Genomic DNA, 17,969 nt, shown 5'->3' on the forward strand with positions numbered 1-17,969 from the left:
AGCCCAGGCCCTTTCTGGGCACTGAGGGAGGCTCAGTGGAGTGGAGCACCTGCACCAGCATCCCAGGAGTGTAACAAGAGACAGATCAGGCATGATTCTTGCATTAGAAAGAGAAACACAATCCTCTGTGCTTCTCTCATCACCTAGTCCCTAAAGCCATCTTTCTGCTGGCAATAAAATGCAAAAACATGTGGAACATTCTTCCCACTCTCCAAAACTTACTTCAAAATACAAAACTGAGAATGCCAGAAAGTCAGCGGGAAAATAATTTAACACACCTTTTGCTTCGAGGATATTCCCAATACCTCAACAGTGACTCAAGAATATTTTAAAGAGAAGAAAAGACCTTTCAGCTGTGTGCACTTCCCCGCTCTGCTGCTGAAGGCTGGGGGAGGAAAGAAAAACTGCTGTGAGATGCTTTAAAAAAGAGATGACTCAGTTTTATTTTTTCCGGAGGGTGTGCCAGAAGGGCTATCATGAGGAAGCCATTGGGTCTATGAGGAAGTGCTGCTGCCCAGCAGCTACTGGGAAGTTGGGAAGAAACTGCTGGAATTGAGAGAAAACCAGAGATGGGAGTGAGGAGCTCTGCCCTGGGGTATATGTCCCCAGGTGGGTAATGCTCCCTTCTGGGAGCAGCATCCTCAAAAAGTGCTTCATAAGGACAAAGTGGTTCCTGCAGGTCATGCTGTGCTCCCTCCCCTGCTGACCCACATGCTGTGCCTAACAAGGGCAGGTGGGGCTTGCTGTACAACCTACAGGAATACTCACCTATGCTGATTTTTCCAGTGACACAGGCACAAGGCTGGGGATCAGGAGCCACGAGAGCTGCTGGTCACCTCCTGGGAACCTCTCCAGAGGGCTCTGCATAGTTCAGGCTGCCTGCAGAGGGGTAAAATGAATGTGAGTTCTCAGGATGCAGATGAAGCCCACAGCACCCACGACCTCTCATGCAATCACTATGCCAGGGGAGGAGCAAATCAGGCCCTGAACATTGTCCTGCCTGCTGCTGGACCGGCATGCCGGGCTGTCTGGGCCTGGCATGCCAGCATTAACCTTGGCAGAGCTCCTGGTGGGACATGGCAGTCCTTGCTTCAGCCCACCCTGATCACGTCAGCAAGAGGCCTCAGCTTACGCCGAGTTTTCATCTCCATCCTAGAGAGGTGCATGTGGTTGTGGGCATAACAATATACAGATGGGAAGAAGCAGGCAAAGCTGGGCTTAGAAAAAGTCTTCACCCAGGCTTCAATAACAGTGTGGGTGTCCCTGTGCTGGGAACAATGTGTAGTGACCATTATGGGTCTATTTCTCCAGCAAGCACATCAGGTACTGGAGCAGTGACAGCACCCAAGTGTAGTTATAATATTGCTGCTGATCCTGCAGCAGGCGGGTTTGGCTGGGCAGGGGACACTTGCCAACTCAGCAATTAGCTTACCCCTGCTGTAGCTGAAGACATCTGCTCCTCTGATCCCACACCTGCTGCTCCTCTGGAACTGGGGCAGGCACAGACCTTTTGATATAACAGGAACTTCTGAGGAAATGGCTTGTAATCTCGTACAGCTGCTCCTGCTGCAACTCCTGCCCAGGGATGGATGGGCAGGGGGCCAGATGACTCAGGAGTTTTGGACAAGGGAAACCTGGCAAAGCTACCTTTGTGACTGGGCTGATTGGTGTGTTCCCTGTAAGCAGAAAGGGCTCTGTGAACACAATCTTGTTTTTGTAAATTCAGCAGGGTCCAAGATGTGTGCTTGCCCTGCCAGCTCCCAGGTGCTGCCACTCCATGTGCCACAGGTGGGAAATGTCCTCAATACCTCTTAGCAGTGGCACACTTGCAGGCTGCAGATTTTGGTTGAGTGTATCTTCACTGTGCCTTTCTGTGCCTACTAAAAACATCTACAGCTGTGTGGTTTTTGCTGTAAAACACTTCAACTTTAAATAATTTAACAGAAAGGCCAATTTCTCACACCTGAACTGCTTCAGCAAATTGTGCGTGGTAGGACACGGACCTGGGTAAAATTGTATTCACCCTCAGTCATATCTGAACGTCTCCACTAGAAAGAATAACCAAAGACAGAGTTCCTGGCAGCTGTTGGACTCAAGGAACCCCACAGCAATGTCTCTATGTGGCTGCTCGTGCATGTGCTCAGTGGACTGTACGAACTGCATACCAAGCAGTACTGCAGCAGAAAACCTGTGAACACAACACAGAAGCCTTCTGGAGCAGCTTCATGCAAAACTGTGGGGAGCTCAGCTCTTTACACAGCCACTGCTTGATATTCTGCAGCTCCCTGCAGAAGGGAAGGGCTGTGCTGAGAGTGGAGAAGGTACACTGTGAGAACTACCATCAGCACAAAACAGCACCTGCACAGCCACCACCAACAGTGAACAGTTTTTATAATCATCTCACTTACCAAATCTTCTGTCTTGCTCCCCTGAGGTTAGAGAGAAAAAAACCCCAAAAAGGACTCATTTCTACTCTAGTGAGATGATTTTTTTTCAATCAAATCACAACACTTTGTCCTTGAAAAATCAACAGCAGGTGTATGGATACTTTCTATGACATAGTGCAGTGTGTCATGCCTCCCAGTGGCAAGGGAGTCCCTGTGGAAAAAGACAGAGCTAAACCCGACCAACAGAGAGCACAAGTACCAGGCTTCTGCTGCCATAAACATGCACAGATCAGTGCTGTGACACCCACACTCTGCACTAGTGCAGCAGGGACTGCTGAGGCTGCCCCTTCCCGCCACATGTGCTGAGCAGAGCATGGCTGGGCTGTCACAGACTTTAGTCTTTAGGAGGAGGAGATGGGCAAGACTGAATGTGGCTGGAGGTGGAAAGGCTCTTTCTGTTACTATTGAGCAATAAATAAACACCCTTCCTTTTTGCCTGGCAACATACTCCTCCTAACTCACAGATTTCCATCATGATGGTGCTCTGCTTTCCCTCTGATGCCTCTGCTGCACCTTCACCCCTGCCTACCACAAGGCACCACATCACACTGGTCCTATGGCATCTTGACTGAGGACCAGCAATGCTGCACTGCATCTCCAGCCTCACTGGGATAGGATGGGGGAGCAGCAGAGCAGCCCCTTGGCCCAGACAGGAAATCTTGGGGAAGAGAGATGGCTCACAGCTCCATCATCCTGGCATCAAGCCTAAAGCCCAGATCTCTGTCAGGGCTGGAGTCTCCAGGGGAGGTTTGCTGTTATGAGTCTTGAATGTCAGCAGCACTGGATTTTTGCATCCTATAAAAAATGACCCAGCAAAAGTGTAACAGCTGCTCTGGTCAAGGTCTATGCCAAACCCTTCCTATGGCCACTGTGCAAGAAATCCCTGTGACCTGAGTCCTTGCTTGATTTCTGACACGTTTTACACTTCGTTGTGGTGCAGAAGAGCCTAATTCTCTTCTGAATTTGACTGTACAACTTAAGGAGGTAAAAGAATATTTCAGTTGATTTAAAAATTAACAAAAAAAATGAGTTTTGTGTGCTGATTCTTTTTTGCTGATACCCTTCTCATCATTTTGCTCCTGTACATCTGAAAGGACTGAATAGGTCTAATGCCAAAATTTGATCCCATATTGACCTTCTTCTTGTTTAATTCTCAGTGGCTTCTCCATTTTAATGGTAAATTAAGAGGTAAGTGGTAAATTTAAGAGGTAAATTTATATATTTTCCAATTTTCATTTCTCCCTTTTCATTCTTCTCGAAGTTTAGACATTTAGACATTTAAATTATCCCTATGCTTTACTTGGCCAGTACTGTTGCTTGAGTTTTAGCATCAGGTTTGAGACTGATGCTCGTATGAAATGTGTTGTCTTCCATGCACTCAAATTTAACAGCTTAAATATTTGGGACGTGTCACAGTCTGCAAGGCCCTTGCTCACCTGAGCCCTGCATGCTGGCAGCCACATCAGTGTCCCCAGAGGTGCTGCTCTGCTAGGCCAGGTCACAGCTTGTTTTGAATGCATTTCATCTGCAAATGCTCAGCCATGCAAAGAAATGCATCCTTCTTATGAGGAAAGGATTTGACAGAATAGATTTTGCAGCACAAATGGGAAATGTTCTAATAATTGGATAGACAGCTCAGCGTCTAAAGTTTGCTGGTCACGTCTGTGTTTAGTAGTTTCCTAATGTGCCCTGGCCATGGACTCTCCAGTGCCCAGCCTGCCTTCACCCAGCCAAGAGGTACATCCCTGTAGGGCCACTGCTCCTTCCTCAGGTCAGTCTGGGCTCCTCCCAGAGCTGAGCTTCCACAGTGAAGGCAGGTACAGAAGCTCATACCAATTTCTGCAGTAGTGCCTCAGGCTTTCACCAAGGCAATCAGCTAATTATGTGCTGACTAGATTCATTCTGGGGCTGTTGGAGCACCCCCAGTTTTAACTGGGAAAACCTTCCCCTCTTCTGAGCCAGCATTGCTTTGCAGACAAAAGGGGAACCTGAAGGCCCATTTTGGTGCACTCCCACAACTACAAATCCTGAAAAGTATCCATTCTTATTCTGAAAAGTGTGAATTTTGGATCTTACCTGTTCCACAGTTGAAGTCTGCTATTCCTAAGCCCCTTCTGAATTTCAAAGGTGAGGTATGCCAGCATCGGGGCACCCATGTGGGAGTGTGCCAGTGCTACCATGCCAACAAGCAGGTGCCTGCCCTCCCTGCTTCAGGCTGTTCCCCAGAACCACAGCCCACCTACACACAGAAAGAAACTCCTTTTTCACCTGTGTAAAAGGGCTGAGAATTTGCCCTTGTGTGCAGAGCTCTGTAGAAGCACAGAGCAGCATCCACGAAGCCGCCCAAGCCGAGGGCAAGATGCTCCTGCCCTACTGGCATATCCACGGCCTGGGCTGCAGCCAGCCCCACCACCCGCAAGGGAGCCGCCTTCCTGACCGGCCACCCACGTCTCAACAGAGCGTGAACAGCATCTGACTCACGTCACTTCTGTCCAAAGCTGTTTTCTGAGCAAGCTCGGGCAGCAGAATGAAAATTACCCAGTGGATTGGCAGGATGAGCCCAGGAAGGCAATTGCAAGTCTGCATGAGTGCTCTGTCCTTGACATTGAAGTGGGAGGAGGGAGTGCAGCAGCACACCAAGTGGGAGGGAGATATGGGGCACAGGGACATGGGTTGCCTTGGGGGCACAGACATGACCAGCAGCATTTGGAGAAGAAGTGGGGAGTGGTGAGGGCAGACCCCGTGGAAACGCTCACCAGCCTCACGTGGAGCCGAGCATGAGAGCCCACAAACCTGGCTGCTTTCTATGCTTGAATGAGACCTTGCCTCGCACTCATGACTAATTAAATGCTCCCTTTCAACCATGTCTGAGCAGTGACTGTTGCTCACAGTGGGTGTAGTGAGACAGTTGTGGAGAGCAAGCTGCACAACCTCCCAAAACCAAAACAAGATGGCAAAAAACAGTTATATGTGTAAAGCATTCTCAGGTTTCAAAATCTCATTAGGTAACAATGGCACAAAGTTATTAATTAGTCTATTAAAAGGTAATTGTTTAACTTGTTAATGTCTATTAAGCACCCTTTTTCTTTTGCAAGGACCATTTGCCTGTGCCTTAACACCCACATGGATGCAGAAAATCCCACACAAGCCCTCTTAAAAGAAGCCTCTGCTTGCTTTGGTGCCTGCAGGGAGCCAAGCGCCTGTGCAACACATTGAGCCTCTTGGCTGATGTATACAGCCTCATATCTTATTAGTGCTGCTTTGATTTTGAGCATTGAAGGCTTCTGAAAGGGGTCTGAATTCCAGCAGGGGATGCTCAATACTTTCGAAAAACCAGGCTTAACCTGAACATGGGAAATGGAAACACCGAGATATGTGAGTCATGTCTGAAAACCTTGGCTATGGTTTCGGACTGGGCTGGCAGTGAAGCAAGGCTAGAGAAAAGTTTTAGACTTTTCAGAGGGCACTTCAGGGCTTCTTGTTGCATTTCCAAGGCTCTGGGTCTCTGTCCCTTTAAATGGATCCTCAAGTTAGTGTGGAATAATCACAACGAGTCTCTTTTATGCCAGCTCCCTGCAAGCACAACATATGCTACAGAGTACAAAACCGTGCCTCATGCAAGAGAATCTATAAACTCAGCTGGAGATTTTCATAACGAGGAGCTTGCAACTGGGCCCACAGTCACCTGCACAGAGCTTGCGATGACTTTCAAATTAAAACAAGCCCTCACTCATGGGAAAGAGCCTTCTGATTACAGAGCAGCCCCAAGCAGAAAATCCAGCCTAAAATTCAAATTATTAATAATTATTTTTTTATTCAGTTTTCTTTTCTCAAGCAAAACACACCATATAAAATGTACGTGAGGATATTTGAATCTCTGTAGCTGTATCGTGCCATATTTAATCTGTGCAAAAACATCTAAAGCATGACTCAGAACTATAGGGCATTTGCAGGTCACAAAAAGACATCACAGGGCAAGTAACACCTTCACAGCTGTTCTCCAACAAAAATGAGTGATTATAGTTAACTGAAGCAGCACATGGGGAGCACAGCTCAAAAAGCACACCTGAAATGCAGTTTCTATAAGCTGGGGGGTAATTAATCAGAAAAAATGGAAGTGTGCATTTCTCTGATGCTGTTCAGGGGGAGATGTTCATACTCTGATGCTGTTTACACTGAGAACTTCAAGATGCTTTAGTGAGTAATTAAGAATCACGTGAAGAACTTCAGCAACCTGGACAGAAAAATGATGCAATTATGATTGTACCTTTGCATTACTGAAAATTTTCCAAAAATACCTGTACGTTGTCAACTTAATGAAAGCATTACAAGCAACCATGCACATATCTCATGTGGGCTATGACTCCTGAAGGACTGAAGGACACTCGTTACTGAAAGACAGACACTCATTACTCTGAATCTTAACTCACTGTGCCTCAGAGATGCTCCTGAAGGCATGGGATGTGGATGGCTGCACAGGATTGATCCCAAACCTCTGTTTGGGATCCCTGCAGGGGCAGCAGCAACTCCTCCCATAGTGCCATGAGCCAGAACTGCTCAGGTATCAATGTTTTTGCATCTTGAGGTTAAACATATGGAATAGATGTCCCACTTATTAAACTAGGAGGCTCTCCAAGGTGAGCTATCTACCATTCTGCCTTAAAGCCACTGTCTTGCCTGACAATCTAGACACTGCAAGAGCCTTCCCCTAACCCTGCTGTTTTCACTTTAGTTTTACTTTTTCCCTCATCTCCAAATACTCCAACACATGCCTGGGAGGTAGGAAAGTTACTTGCTATTTTCCATAGCTAATATTTCACCAAGGAACTGTGCTGGACTTTTCTTGAAAAGAATAATAATGTTCTCATTTCCTCCACCACCTCCCTATTGCCACTCTGCAGACTGCAAACAAAGACATGCTAGAAGGCCCCTTATGGGAGAGCTGTGGGCACCCAGACTGGGACCTGCATCCTCTGCTGCTGGCCATGAGCCCACCCTGGTCTCAGTGGCCACCTGGCTTTCCACTCCCTCCAGGGAGGGAACCACAGGGTGAACCCTGTCCTGTCACAGCCTCTACTCCAAAAACGGTACCGAGTGTCCCTTTCCTTTTTGCTGTACATGCTGCTGCCTGCACCAGGAAGAGGGGTTGGTTTAGCAGCCCCCCTTGCTGGGGTGAGCAGCACTGCCAGGGGCTTCCACAGGGAGGGCACAGCCAGAGGGACCAGCCTCATTTGGAGTAAACCCCAGCACACTCCCGATTTAAGTCATTTTGAAACAAAAGCATCAATTTGGCATTTCCCAAAGTTTCCCCTGCTTTTCCCAACTCAAATTATTCTGTTCAGTTTTAATTAGCAAATAATTTCCGTTGTGTTTTCCAGTAAGAGGGATTCTATGTTTGAAGTACAGGGGAGATGGGACCCAGCCCTGAGGGAGGCAGTGGGAATAGGGCTGTGTGGATGGCCACTGCACAGGGTTTGTAATGAGGCAGGGGCTAATGATCCTGCTGCCTTGTAATCTGAATGTCCCAGACTTTGCAGCTTGGAAAATGCACTGCTCCAGCACATCTGATCTCTGGGAGGTCCTGACCCACTGTCCCTAACTCTGTGCTCACGTTTTGATCTCTCTCATGAGCCGTGTTCTGTGCGGTGCAGGCAGAGTGGCTGTTCCCATCACAGGGCTTACCTGGGAGCTGAAGCCAAGTGGGTGCTCTGCTGCACAGGAGCTGACCCCCTGCATCTTTGCAGCCCAAAAACCCCACAGCAGATTTTCTCGCCGCTGTTGCACAGAGTGTGCTCACCAGAGAGGGAGCCCTGACCCTTCTTGTCAGGATGTATGTACTTGGGGCCACTGCAAGAGCAAAAGAATCACAAAGAAAGAAAACAAAAAACCCTGCCCATTCTATGTTGTGGCTGCCAGACAGCCAAGGTGCAGGAAAGGAGCAGAAGGAGCAGGAAACCCATGTGGGGCCAAGAGGTCCATGCCAAGTGGTTCCTGCTCAAACAAAAGCAGAGGGGATGCAATGATGGGGAAGCTGAAGGTTCTTCCTTGTCATGGTTACAGTTCTACATGGGCTTGGCCTTTTGGATTAATTTTATTTATCTCCATACAATTCTCTTAAATAAGAAACATAGTTTGTTTGGGTTTTTTCTTTTCTTTCTTTTTCTACAGCTTTGAATGCTTTCCTCCAAATCCCATTTCTCTGTTCTCATTCAATATTTGATTTTAACATCCTAGGTTCATTTTAACTGCCTAGGTTCAAAGCTCACTTCATGGCTTTAATTTGCTTGTTGTGGCCTTAATTATTTTTGTGATTATCTAAATATTATGAGAAAAATATTTTGCATGCATACCAAACTTGTTAAAAATTGGTAAATGCATTCAAATCTATAGCAGATACTTTAAAGATATACTTTGTCTTGAAGATTCCCATTACTTAGAGCTGACATACTGAGTAGTCGGTTACCAATTCAAAAAAATGTTCAAACTGAAGTAAAAGGTACTGCAGCCTGGAGCTTCTCAGCACATGTAGAACAACACTTTTCATGCTGAGAGCCAAAGCCCCATTTAAAGCTACGTATGGATGTAATTTCACTTTTTCCCAGATCCAGGCCTGTGGATGGCCAGCACAGGGGTAGTGTGTCAGGATGGTATAGATCATCTCCCATTTCTCATTTGGACATTATACAAAAATAAAGTTTTTAAAAAAATTATTCCTGTTCAGATGAACACTATGTTGCCAATGTAACATCTCTCCAGTGAATGTTAAGATATAATTACCCTGCAAGGAATGATTCCTATTAAACATTTAATACATCTCCCTCTAATTGAAATTTAAGCCTTTGGTTGTGGTTGGGTGTCACTAAAGATGTGATTAAACATAAAATATGTATAACACTTAACTCCTTTTGGGGTGTTGAGAGACCTTCCACTAAGTAACAAACATGAATAATTTCTTTTGCACTCTGAAAAGTTTTTAAAGAAGCTCGATTTGAGTCTGACACGGGAAGATCTCCTTCCGCAGATGAAAGGGAATCTTTCACCAGCTTTGCCGGCAGCAGCAGGGGGATGAGCCTCCTCCAGCTGGAGGAATAAGTGTAAGTAAGAATAAACTGTAAAACAATTCACTGGAGAAACCATCGCTCTGAGAACAGCTGACCATGATCTTGTGGCAGCCCTGGACAAAAGGAGTCTCAAAGGGGAGCTCTTGGCAGAAAAAAAAAGGTGCAGACCTCGTGTAATCCTATGAGTTTGAAAAGCAGCAATTGTATGAAGAGCCTTTTCCTACAGTGCCATGGACAGGGTGGATGTGGGATTCAGTGCTTACACATCTGACTTCTGCAGTTTGTGTCACTGAATTTTATTGTGGTAAAGGGCCAAACCCTGTCTTTGTAATCATCCTACAGCCTGACATGCCTCCTGCATTTCTCTCATTCTCTCCCCTCAAAGGCTGGGACCAGCCATGGTTTGATGCTTTGTTTTCTCTCCCTGCTGCAGCCTTGTTTCAAAGCTAATGTTTTTGCTAATTGCTTTCACCCGACTAAGTTTAAAGTGTTTGAACACAGCAAGAGAGGAAGAGCCATCTGGAACAAGGACCCAGCTACACTCAAGCCTGAGCATCTCTTAACACCAGCAATAAGGTAACCCCAGAATATGGGCTGGATTTTCAAAACCCAGAGGGGCTTGCAGAGCTGGTTGCTTAAAATAAACCAAACTCAACAGCCCTTGGACTTACACATGAAACTCATTTTGTGTGCAAGCTATTGAGAAAATAATCCAGGGATTTCCTTACCTCTGCTTTACAGACCACAGTTTGGCTTCAGACCAGCCTGGCATCATCCTGCAACATTCCCTTGGTGCAAACCACGCTTTTGCAATCTAGTTATTCCCAAAGATGCCCAACAACAGATGTAGTTGCTCATTTCTTGTGAATGTTAATTAGAGACAGTCTGTCTCCAAATCACCTTGATGGTTTCTGAAGTACCCATCCATAAACACAAATCATCATAAACACATAATGAGTCCAGGGAGACCAACAAACCAAGGGACAAGAGGACTTGATGCCCACTTACCTCTTTGTGCAGTGCATTCCTACCGTCACCACTGATTGCTGGTTCCTCCCATATATACAAACAAGCAGGTAACTTTATCTATCACTATATATATGGTACAAAGCAAGTTAAAATTTGGGCTAGAAATCATTCCTTTCAGTAGACTGCTGGTTTTGAAGAGTGCAGTGTCCAAAGAGCAGAGCTGGGCTTGTCCAGGTGAGGATGAGCAAGGAACTCAGGTCCCTGTCCAGCCACGTGGTTGATGCTGGTGTGCAGAGCACAGGTGAGAACTTGGGCTCTTACCAACTCCCAGGGGAGGGCTCAGGCTGTCTCTGCACTAATGCTGGAGCAGGGCCATCCCAAACCACAGGGTGCCTGTCCCAACCTCTCCCCTCCATCTCCCACCAGGCAAGGACACCATGTGGGTTTCAACCCTTAGCAAAGATTTCTTCTGTAAACCTCATATCTGCTGACAGTGGGACAGCAGCAAGTGCTGGAAGCACTGGCAAGCAGGCAGAGGCTGGATGATGGCACTTCTACCTTGCACAGAGATGGGGTGAATTCAGATGCCATCCTTGGCTTGGCCTGCAGGGCCAGGGTACAACTTGAGCTGAGATTCATCAGTTGCAAACTGGGGCTGTTATGGGAAGAGACAGGAGGGCAGAATGAGGAAACGCAGCAGAAAAATCCTCCTGATAACCCCAGGTAGAAAGACAGCACAGACTTCTGCCCTGAACAAATACTCGTGAACCTGTGGAGGCCTCTGGGGAGTCCCCAGAGTTTCTCCAGGGAAAATGAGCTAAAGAGAAAAAAAACCAGCTTAACAGAATCACGGGGACTGCATGCATAGGAAAGAGGAATCCCAACACATAGGAACAATGAGCAGGGATCCCTGAAAGCAGGGATTTTCTATGAATGAACACGAAAGAGTGTGAGAACACTGAGGTTAAAGGGAACTCCTAAGAGCTGCCAGAACTGCTCCACCTCATCCCAACATGATGCAGAAACCAAAACAAACATCTCACTAGAGGCACACGGTTTCCCAAAGTGCTCTGAGCAAAATCTGGGACTACAAACTTCAAAGGAAAATCAGCGTTTTCTTGGCCTCAAGTAGGAGAACTACACCGAGGCCGCTTCCCAGGGTGGGCTCAGTCTGGGGCTGTGGAGAGAATGTGAAGCCATGTTCTGGAGATGGTCATAAGTGTCCCTATCAGCATGCACAACACAACAGACAGCAGGGATGCAGAAAGCATCCTGATCTCCACTGCTCTGGAGAGAACTGACATGGGAATCAATGAATGCAGAGATCTTCAAAGAAAAAATTTTATGGACGCTTTTATACACATACACAAATATTTTAATATAATGGTAACTGAAATGTTATCCATATTCTTAGTACTGTCATAATTAACTAAAAAGATATTTTTTAAATTTTGTAAAAATGACATATTTTACACATCTTCTATTTACAATTGCAATATACTTAAATGTTATAAAACATCCACTCTGACCTTTAAAATATATGTATACTAGGACTTAGTATTAGATATATTATAATTTATAGCAAACTTAGGGTTTGCTGAGTACCTATCTGTTCAATGGGAATTCTGTCATCAGCCTGGTTTAATAAAGGCTGCTCAAAACCAAAAAGTGACAACAACATAAAAAAAAGATAGGGAATGTGCAAATATTGGGGCAGGCAATAAAATAAAAAAAAAAAAAATTCTCAAGCTCGCATTTTTAAAAATAACACCTTGAAGACTTCCAATAAATTAAAATCTTAACCCACAAATCCTTTTCCTGGTATTGTCCATGATCAACTTAATTTTCAGTACTATTAATCTAAAAGGAAAAAAAAAAACAACCCAAACAACAAAGAACAAACCCCAACCCTGCCACCCCAGATGTTCCTGAGGCCGTATGTTCCCCACGCCGCAGTCAAGCATCAGGATTTGCTGGAGTGGTTGCTGCTGGCACAGACGAGCTGACTCTATGGATGACTCGTGAATATGTGCGCTCCATCCCTTGATGTTTTGCTGAGTCCTCCTTGTATGCAATCTTTTCATAAAAAAGGAGGAAAAAAAAGCAACTGTGAGAGAGATCTGAACAGCCCGGTGTCTGAAGTGCCTGTTGTCTAACCAAGGATTTCCCACTTTTTATTTATTACACAATGATGTCAGGGATCTGAGAGAGGAAAAGGACTTTTGCCCAGTAAATGGAGGCTGCAGTGACAGGGATGACATTCTCTTTGTTGGGGGTAAAAATGGGACCAGACTGGAGTGACTGGCTTCTGCCAAGTGGTGCTTTGTGGGGTTCCCTGAACTGCTTTACTCTCACAGCTCTCATACAAACACAACTGAGAAGTCATCTACATTTTGCAAACTCACACACAGCATCAACAGTGGAAGAGAAACCTCTCCCCTTCACAAAGCTCCGGGCATAGCCTTATGCCATCAACCCCCAGCTATCCCTGGGCAGGGCTGCGGGTCAATACCACAGTTATTACTCAGGCAGACGTGACCACTCAGCATCAGTGCCTGAGACAGCAGCATGGGCAGCTTTTGCATTAGGAGGCTCTTGTTGAGCTGCCCCCCTGGCCTCCCTAAAGTTCACAAATAGGATCCTAAAGAACAGGCCTCTCAACATTGCTCATGGACAACACATCACACATATACAGTGGCACTCTTTTTTTTTTTTGTAACTCCCCGAGCAAGGGAGAAATTAGACATGAAACTAAACAAACACACCTGGTAGAAAAACCAGCAAGTGAGGAAAGTACATGACATTAAAAGAAAAAAAATAGATGTAAGAAAAATGAACATACCACTTTTGGCTATAGTATTGAGGGAAATGTTAGACAGGGAAGAAGAGAAGCTGTATAAGCAAGGACCATGACAGAGCTGTCAGAAAAGAAAAACAGAACAAAACAAAAAAGAGAAAAACATATGGTGATGAAAGAGTCTCTGTCTGTAGGTGAGAAACAAAGCTCTCTTGAGTATGACAATGGGAAAGATGGCAAATAGTTCTGCTGTAAAGCACACAGCACAGTTGCAAGAGAGCCTCAAGCTTTCCAATTGCGAGATAAATATTTCAACCACAGTTTAAAGCATGTGATTTCTCTGAGGTAATGCTCAGCTCAGAAGTAGGGAGTTCATGTGCTCACTGTAAGAGCAGTAGAGTTTTCCCAACAAGCCACGCTGCCACAAAAACTGGGCTGGCACTTCTAAGGCTTCCCCACAGGACTGCAAGTGGTTTTCAGTGTGGACTTTCAAATTCAGATGATTTTGGTAAAACAGATGACAATTTTGACTTTTGATGGATGAACTCTTAACTTTACACATTAGCATTGTTTTGTACAAGTAATTTTGTATCATATAGTATTTTCATTTAGTATTTTCATTTACGTGAAGAAAACTCAGAGCTCACTGATATAAATACAAGTATAAGCATTTAATAGAACTCCGCAAATGTTTTATGAATGCTGAAACTCATGGGCTGCTCATGCCTCATTTGAGTTGAACATTCATCTTCCATTCTTGTGGTGAACAGTAGTTCCCACGGGACATATGGTACTGCCTCTGCACACTGACTGGATGACCAAAATAACTTCCATGAGAGAGGCGTGAACACTGAGCAACAAATAACATCCTTAATACTCACACACTTAATATAGCAGTGATAAATATTAGTTATGATAAAAATCACTGGAATGCTTGAAGTTCACAAATCTTTATACACCTAAACAAGAAGGGAGCACAACTCCCAGAACAGTAACCACCACTGCACTGAGCTTGACCCCCACCCTGGCACACACCAAACCTCCAAGAAATTATGAGCTTTACACCCAGTGAAAAACTTGCTCCATTCCACAGTAAGCACAACAGGTGAAAAATTCAGATCAATCCTTATTATCCTCATATGTGAAAATGAATAATACAGAATGGTGTAATGGGGTGCCAATTAAGTGCCAATTAAGACACTTCTGTGAGATGCCATCACTGATACCAGTGGTTAAACCAAGTAACTCTACACATACAGTGCTTATGGATGCTGCAGGCACCTGGAAATGCAGCCTAACTGCTAGAGAGGAACTATTTCTTAGATGCAATCTAAGGTGGCTACACATAAGTGTGCAGAGATATAATTAAGCACGGTTTAATTTGTGCTTTAGTATGCAGGATCACTCAATATTTCATGAAAACAAAAAAACATAATAAAAAGAAATCTGCCTAGACACAGCAGTACAATAGCTGCAAGTGTGCACTGGACTCCAGTTCAGAATTTTGGGATGCACTTTATATAAAGTAGCCATGTGTGCTCATCCTTCTGCAGCCGCTAACAGCTGAAATACATGGCATCTATTTTGATAGTGTACTCAAATATAAAAAAAAAAATTAAAAATTAACTTTCTTTGAAAGCTGAATATAAACAGAAACTATAAAGATACCTCCTCCAGTTATAACCTACATCTTAAGAGCAATTTACTGTTTTAATTAAATACATCACAAGACAAAGCAAGCAAAGCATTAAACACTAGTTTAAACTGACTGTTTTTGTATGCCTCTCAACCTCAGTCAGCATTTAGCCCCATGAACATTCAACTTTTCAATATGTAGCAATACAGGCAGAAGACAGATCTTTGTTGATCAGATTCATTATACATAATATACTTGGATTTAAAAAGAGAGGGGAAGAAACAAACAAACAAAAGAGTAAACTGTTTTCGCAGTGACTGTTGCATTGTAATATTTTGCTCTACCTTTGTCACTAGAAGACACAATCAGCCACCCTCGTTCAGCCCAACCAGCACCAAAATAGATGATCTGACCTGTTCATTCATAACTACAGAGAGCTCGCTGAGCATGTCCTTATAATGAGACTTCATCTCTCCCTGATACTCAAATTGGTCCTCCTTAATAAGGCGCTCGTTGACATCAAGAGCATGTCCACATGCTTCAGCAAATTGCCTACAAGTACAAAACCACAAAAAACAACCATACAAATTTTATAATAATAAAAAAACCTATCTATCAATATCTATATAGGGACAGTACTGTATCCTCTTCTCTCCCTTGCAAAATACACCTTGTTGGAAGTGAATTTCAGAACTCAGTCTCAGATTCAGAGGAATGTAGGCTCCAAGGATAGCCCAAAACTTAATGTTTTCTTAGGAATGATTTGTAAGATAGGGTAAATGCAGATGTAAATTAGGCTGGTTCAGTTCAGCCTGATTTTTTGGGACACATCTACTCATGCTATATAGAGCATACTATGTGCTATGCAGGGGGTGAGAAGCCTAAAATTAACGTTTACCTGAAGATTTCCTTCAGAAGCTTAACTTGATTATCAGGATATCTCTTAGCATTTGTCTCTTCAAGAAAAGCTCGAGCATAAGCCATTGGTCCAGCATTTACCTGGGGGAAAAACACACAGCTTAGGTACAGGCAGCAAGCCATTCCATTGTCATTTCTCTTGTGTTCCAAGGCTTGGAGACTGCCCTCAGGCAACCAAGCCTGTGAGAAGAATATCACCTCACTCCTCTTGTAACCTGGATGGAAGTTGAAGAGTTTTGCTGAAGAAAAGGGAGTTGGTCAGCCTCATACAAGCTGTAGATCCCTGCTGGCCTTTGTAAGTCCCCAGCTAGTTAACCATCTAGACAGCCACAGATTTGTTTGAAGACATTTTAATGAGGGTACCTGAAATACATGTATCTCTCCCCAGTCCCAACTTTCCTAAATTGAAAATGACACAGCCAATCTAAACAAAACTCTCATTAAAGAATCTGCAAGCTTGGCTGTGTGTTGGGCTGTATTCTGAAGTGACATATGATGGTCATTTTAGAAAGGTCTTAACATTTATTTAAAGAAGACTTGACTGAAGTAGTTATATTTGCACATATGTCCAGCAGTGATCTACACTAGTGGAAAGCTTTCCATTTCTTTATATTTTTAAAGCGGGATCCAACAGCACTGGAACACAAGATATGACCAAATATATGAAATAGACAAAACATATCTGAAATTATAATAATCAACATAAAATTTTAAGTAAAAGCATTGGAAAAAAAAGGAGAAAAAAGAAGGCAAATTGTCATTACCTTGACACTGACACTTCCTTGGAGCTTGAGCTGCAGTCGGATCATGTCCACTTCTTCCATTGTGCAAAGCTGGTTGAGCTCTGAGACCTTTTTGGACATCTCATCAATTGCCACTTCGATAGGGTTCAGCTCTGTGCTGGTTTGGCTTATGACTTGAATACGCTTCTTCACGTAAGGAAACAAGTGGCTGGCTACTCAAAGGAAAGAAATATATCAGAGAATTCTCCCAACAAGAGTACAATTAAGAAAGCAAAACAATGAAGTCAAAAGATTAACTTTTAACTTTGCCAAAATCTTCATCAATCCATAAAATGTAAGTTTTAAACAACAAATGAGTGGAAGTGACACAGCAGGTCCAAATTGAATTCTGATGTACATGGTGCTGGAAGAGCATTTCCTTTTGAATTCAATGTTTGCTACCAAGCTCTGTCACAAAGTAGCTGGCAAAAGGTTCTCACTGTTGAGACTGTAGAATCCACAAATTTCTTCTTCTGAGCTAAAGCACCAAATTACAAGTCCATACAGAACTTCAAACAGCTCAAAACATCCCATTAAACATGTTTCAAGTTAGAGGCAGGAGCCTCTAGTTTGGCCTAATTGGGTATCACTCACTGTGCTGGTGTTTGCTGGGATAGAGTTAATTTTCTTCACAGTAGCTGGTACTGGGATGTGTTTTGGATTTGTGTTGGAAATAGTGTTGATAACACAGGGATATTTTGGTCATTGCTGAGCAGGCCTTACACAGTGCCAAGGACTTTTCTGCTCCTCACACCGTTCCACCAGCAAGTGGAGTTGGGGTACACAAGGAACTGGGATGGGACGCAGCCAGAACAGCTGACCTCACCTTACTAAAAGGATATTCCAGACCGTATGGGATCATGTTCAGCATATGAAGCTGGAGGAAGGAGGAGGAAAGGAAAGAGGCATTTGGAGTGACAGCATTTGTCTTCCCAAGTCACTGTTACACGTGATGGAACCTGGCTGTCCTGGATATGGCTGAACACCTGCCTGCCCACGGGAAGTGTGAACAAATCCCTGGTTTTGCTTTGCTTGTGTGTACGGCTTTTCTTTGCCTATTAAACAGTCTTTATCTCAACCCATGAGTTTTTTCACTTTTACATTTCTGGTTCTCCCCCATCCCACCAGAGGACACTGAGTCAGCGGCTGTGTGAGCCGTACCTGCAGGCTGAGGTTAAACCATGACACTCACCCACAGATGAATTACTACTAAAACATCATCCTTAAAGTAGTAAGGAGTTACCTTTGATATTAAACCTAAATACTTCTGCAAGAGCTGAGAGAGGAATTATTCATCTTTAAAATTCTTTACTTCCATTCAAAGCCTTTCAATGGATCTCAAAGTTTGGCACAGGTACC

At 44.3% G+C, this 17,969-nt stretch overlaps 1 protein-coding gene across 1 annotated transcript in view; it reads right to left on the bottom strand.

Moving 5' to 3' along the window:
• Positions 1-11,829: 11,829 nt before the first annotated feature.
• Positions 11,830-17,969, bottom strand: part of DOCK10 (dedicator of cytokinesis 10) — a 121,942-nt gene continuing 115,802 nt past the window's right edge. The window contains exons 53-56 of the mRNA XM_018080034.2: positions 16,593-16,783; positions 15,809-15,909; positions 15,324-15,462; positions 11,830-12,553 (exon numbers count right to left, since the gene is read on the bottom strand). Coding sequence (XP_017935523.1) covers positions 12,434-12,553; positions 15,324-15,462; positions 15,809-15,909; positions 16,593-16,783 — 551 coding nt within the window. The 3' untranslated portion in view covers positions 11,830-12,433. The remainder of the gene's footprint in view (positions 12,554-15,323; positions 15,463-15,808; positions 15,910-16,592; positions 16,784-17,969) is intronic.

Source organism: Manacus vitellinus, unplaced genomic scaffold (genome assembly GCF_001715985.3).
Source record: "Manacus vitellinus isolate BGI_N305 unplaced genomic scaffold, ASM171598v3 scaffold_49_pilon, whole genome shotgun sequence".
Lineage (NCBI taxonomy): Eukaryota > Metazoa > Chordata > Aves > Passeriformes > Pipridae > Manacus > Manacus vitellinus.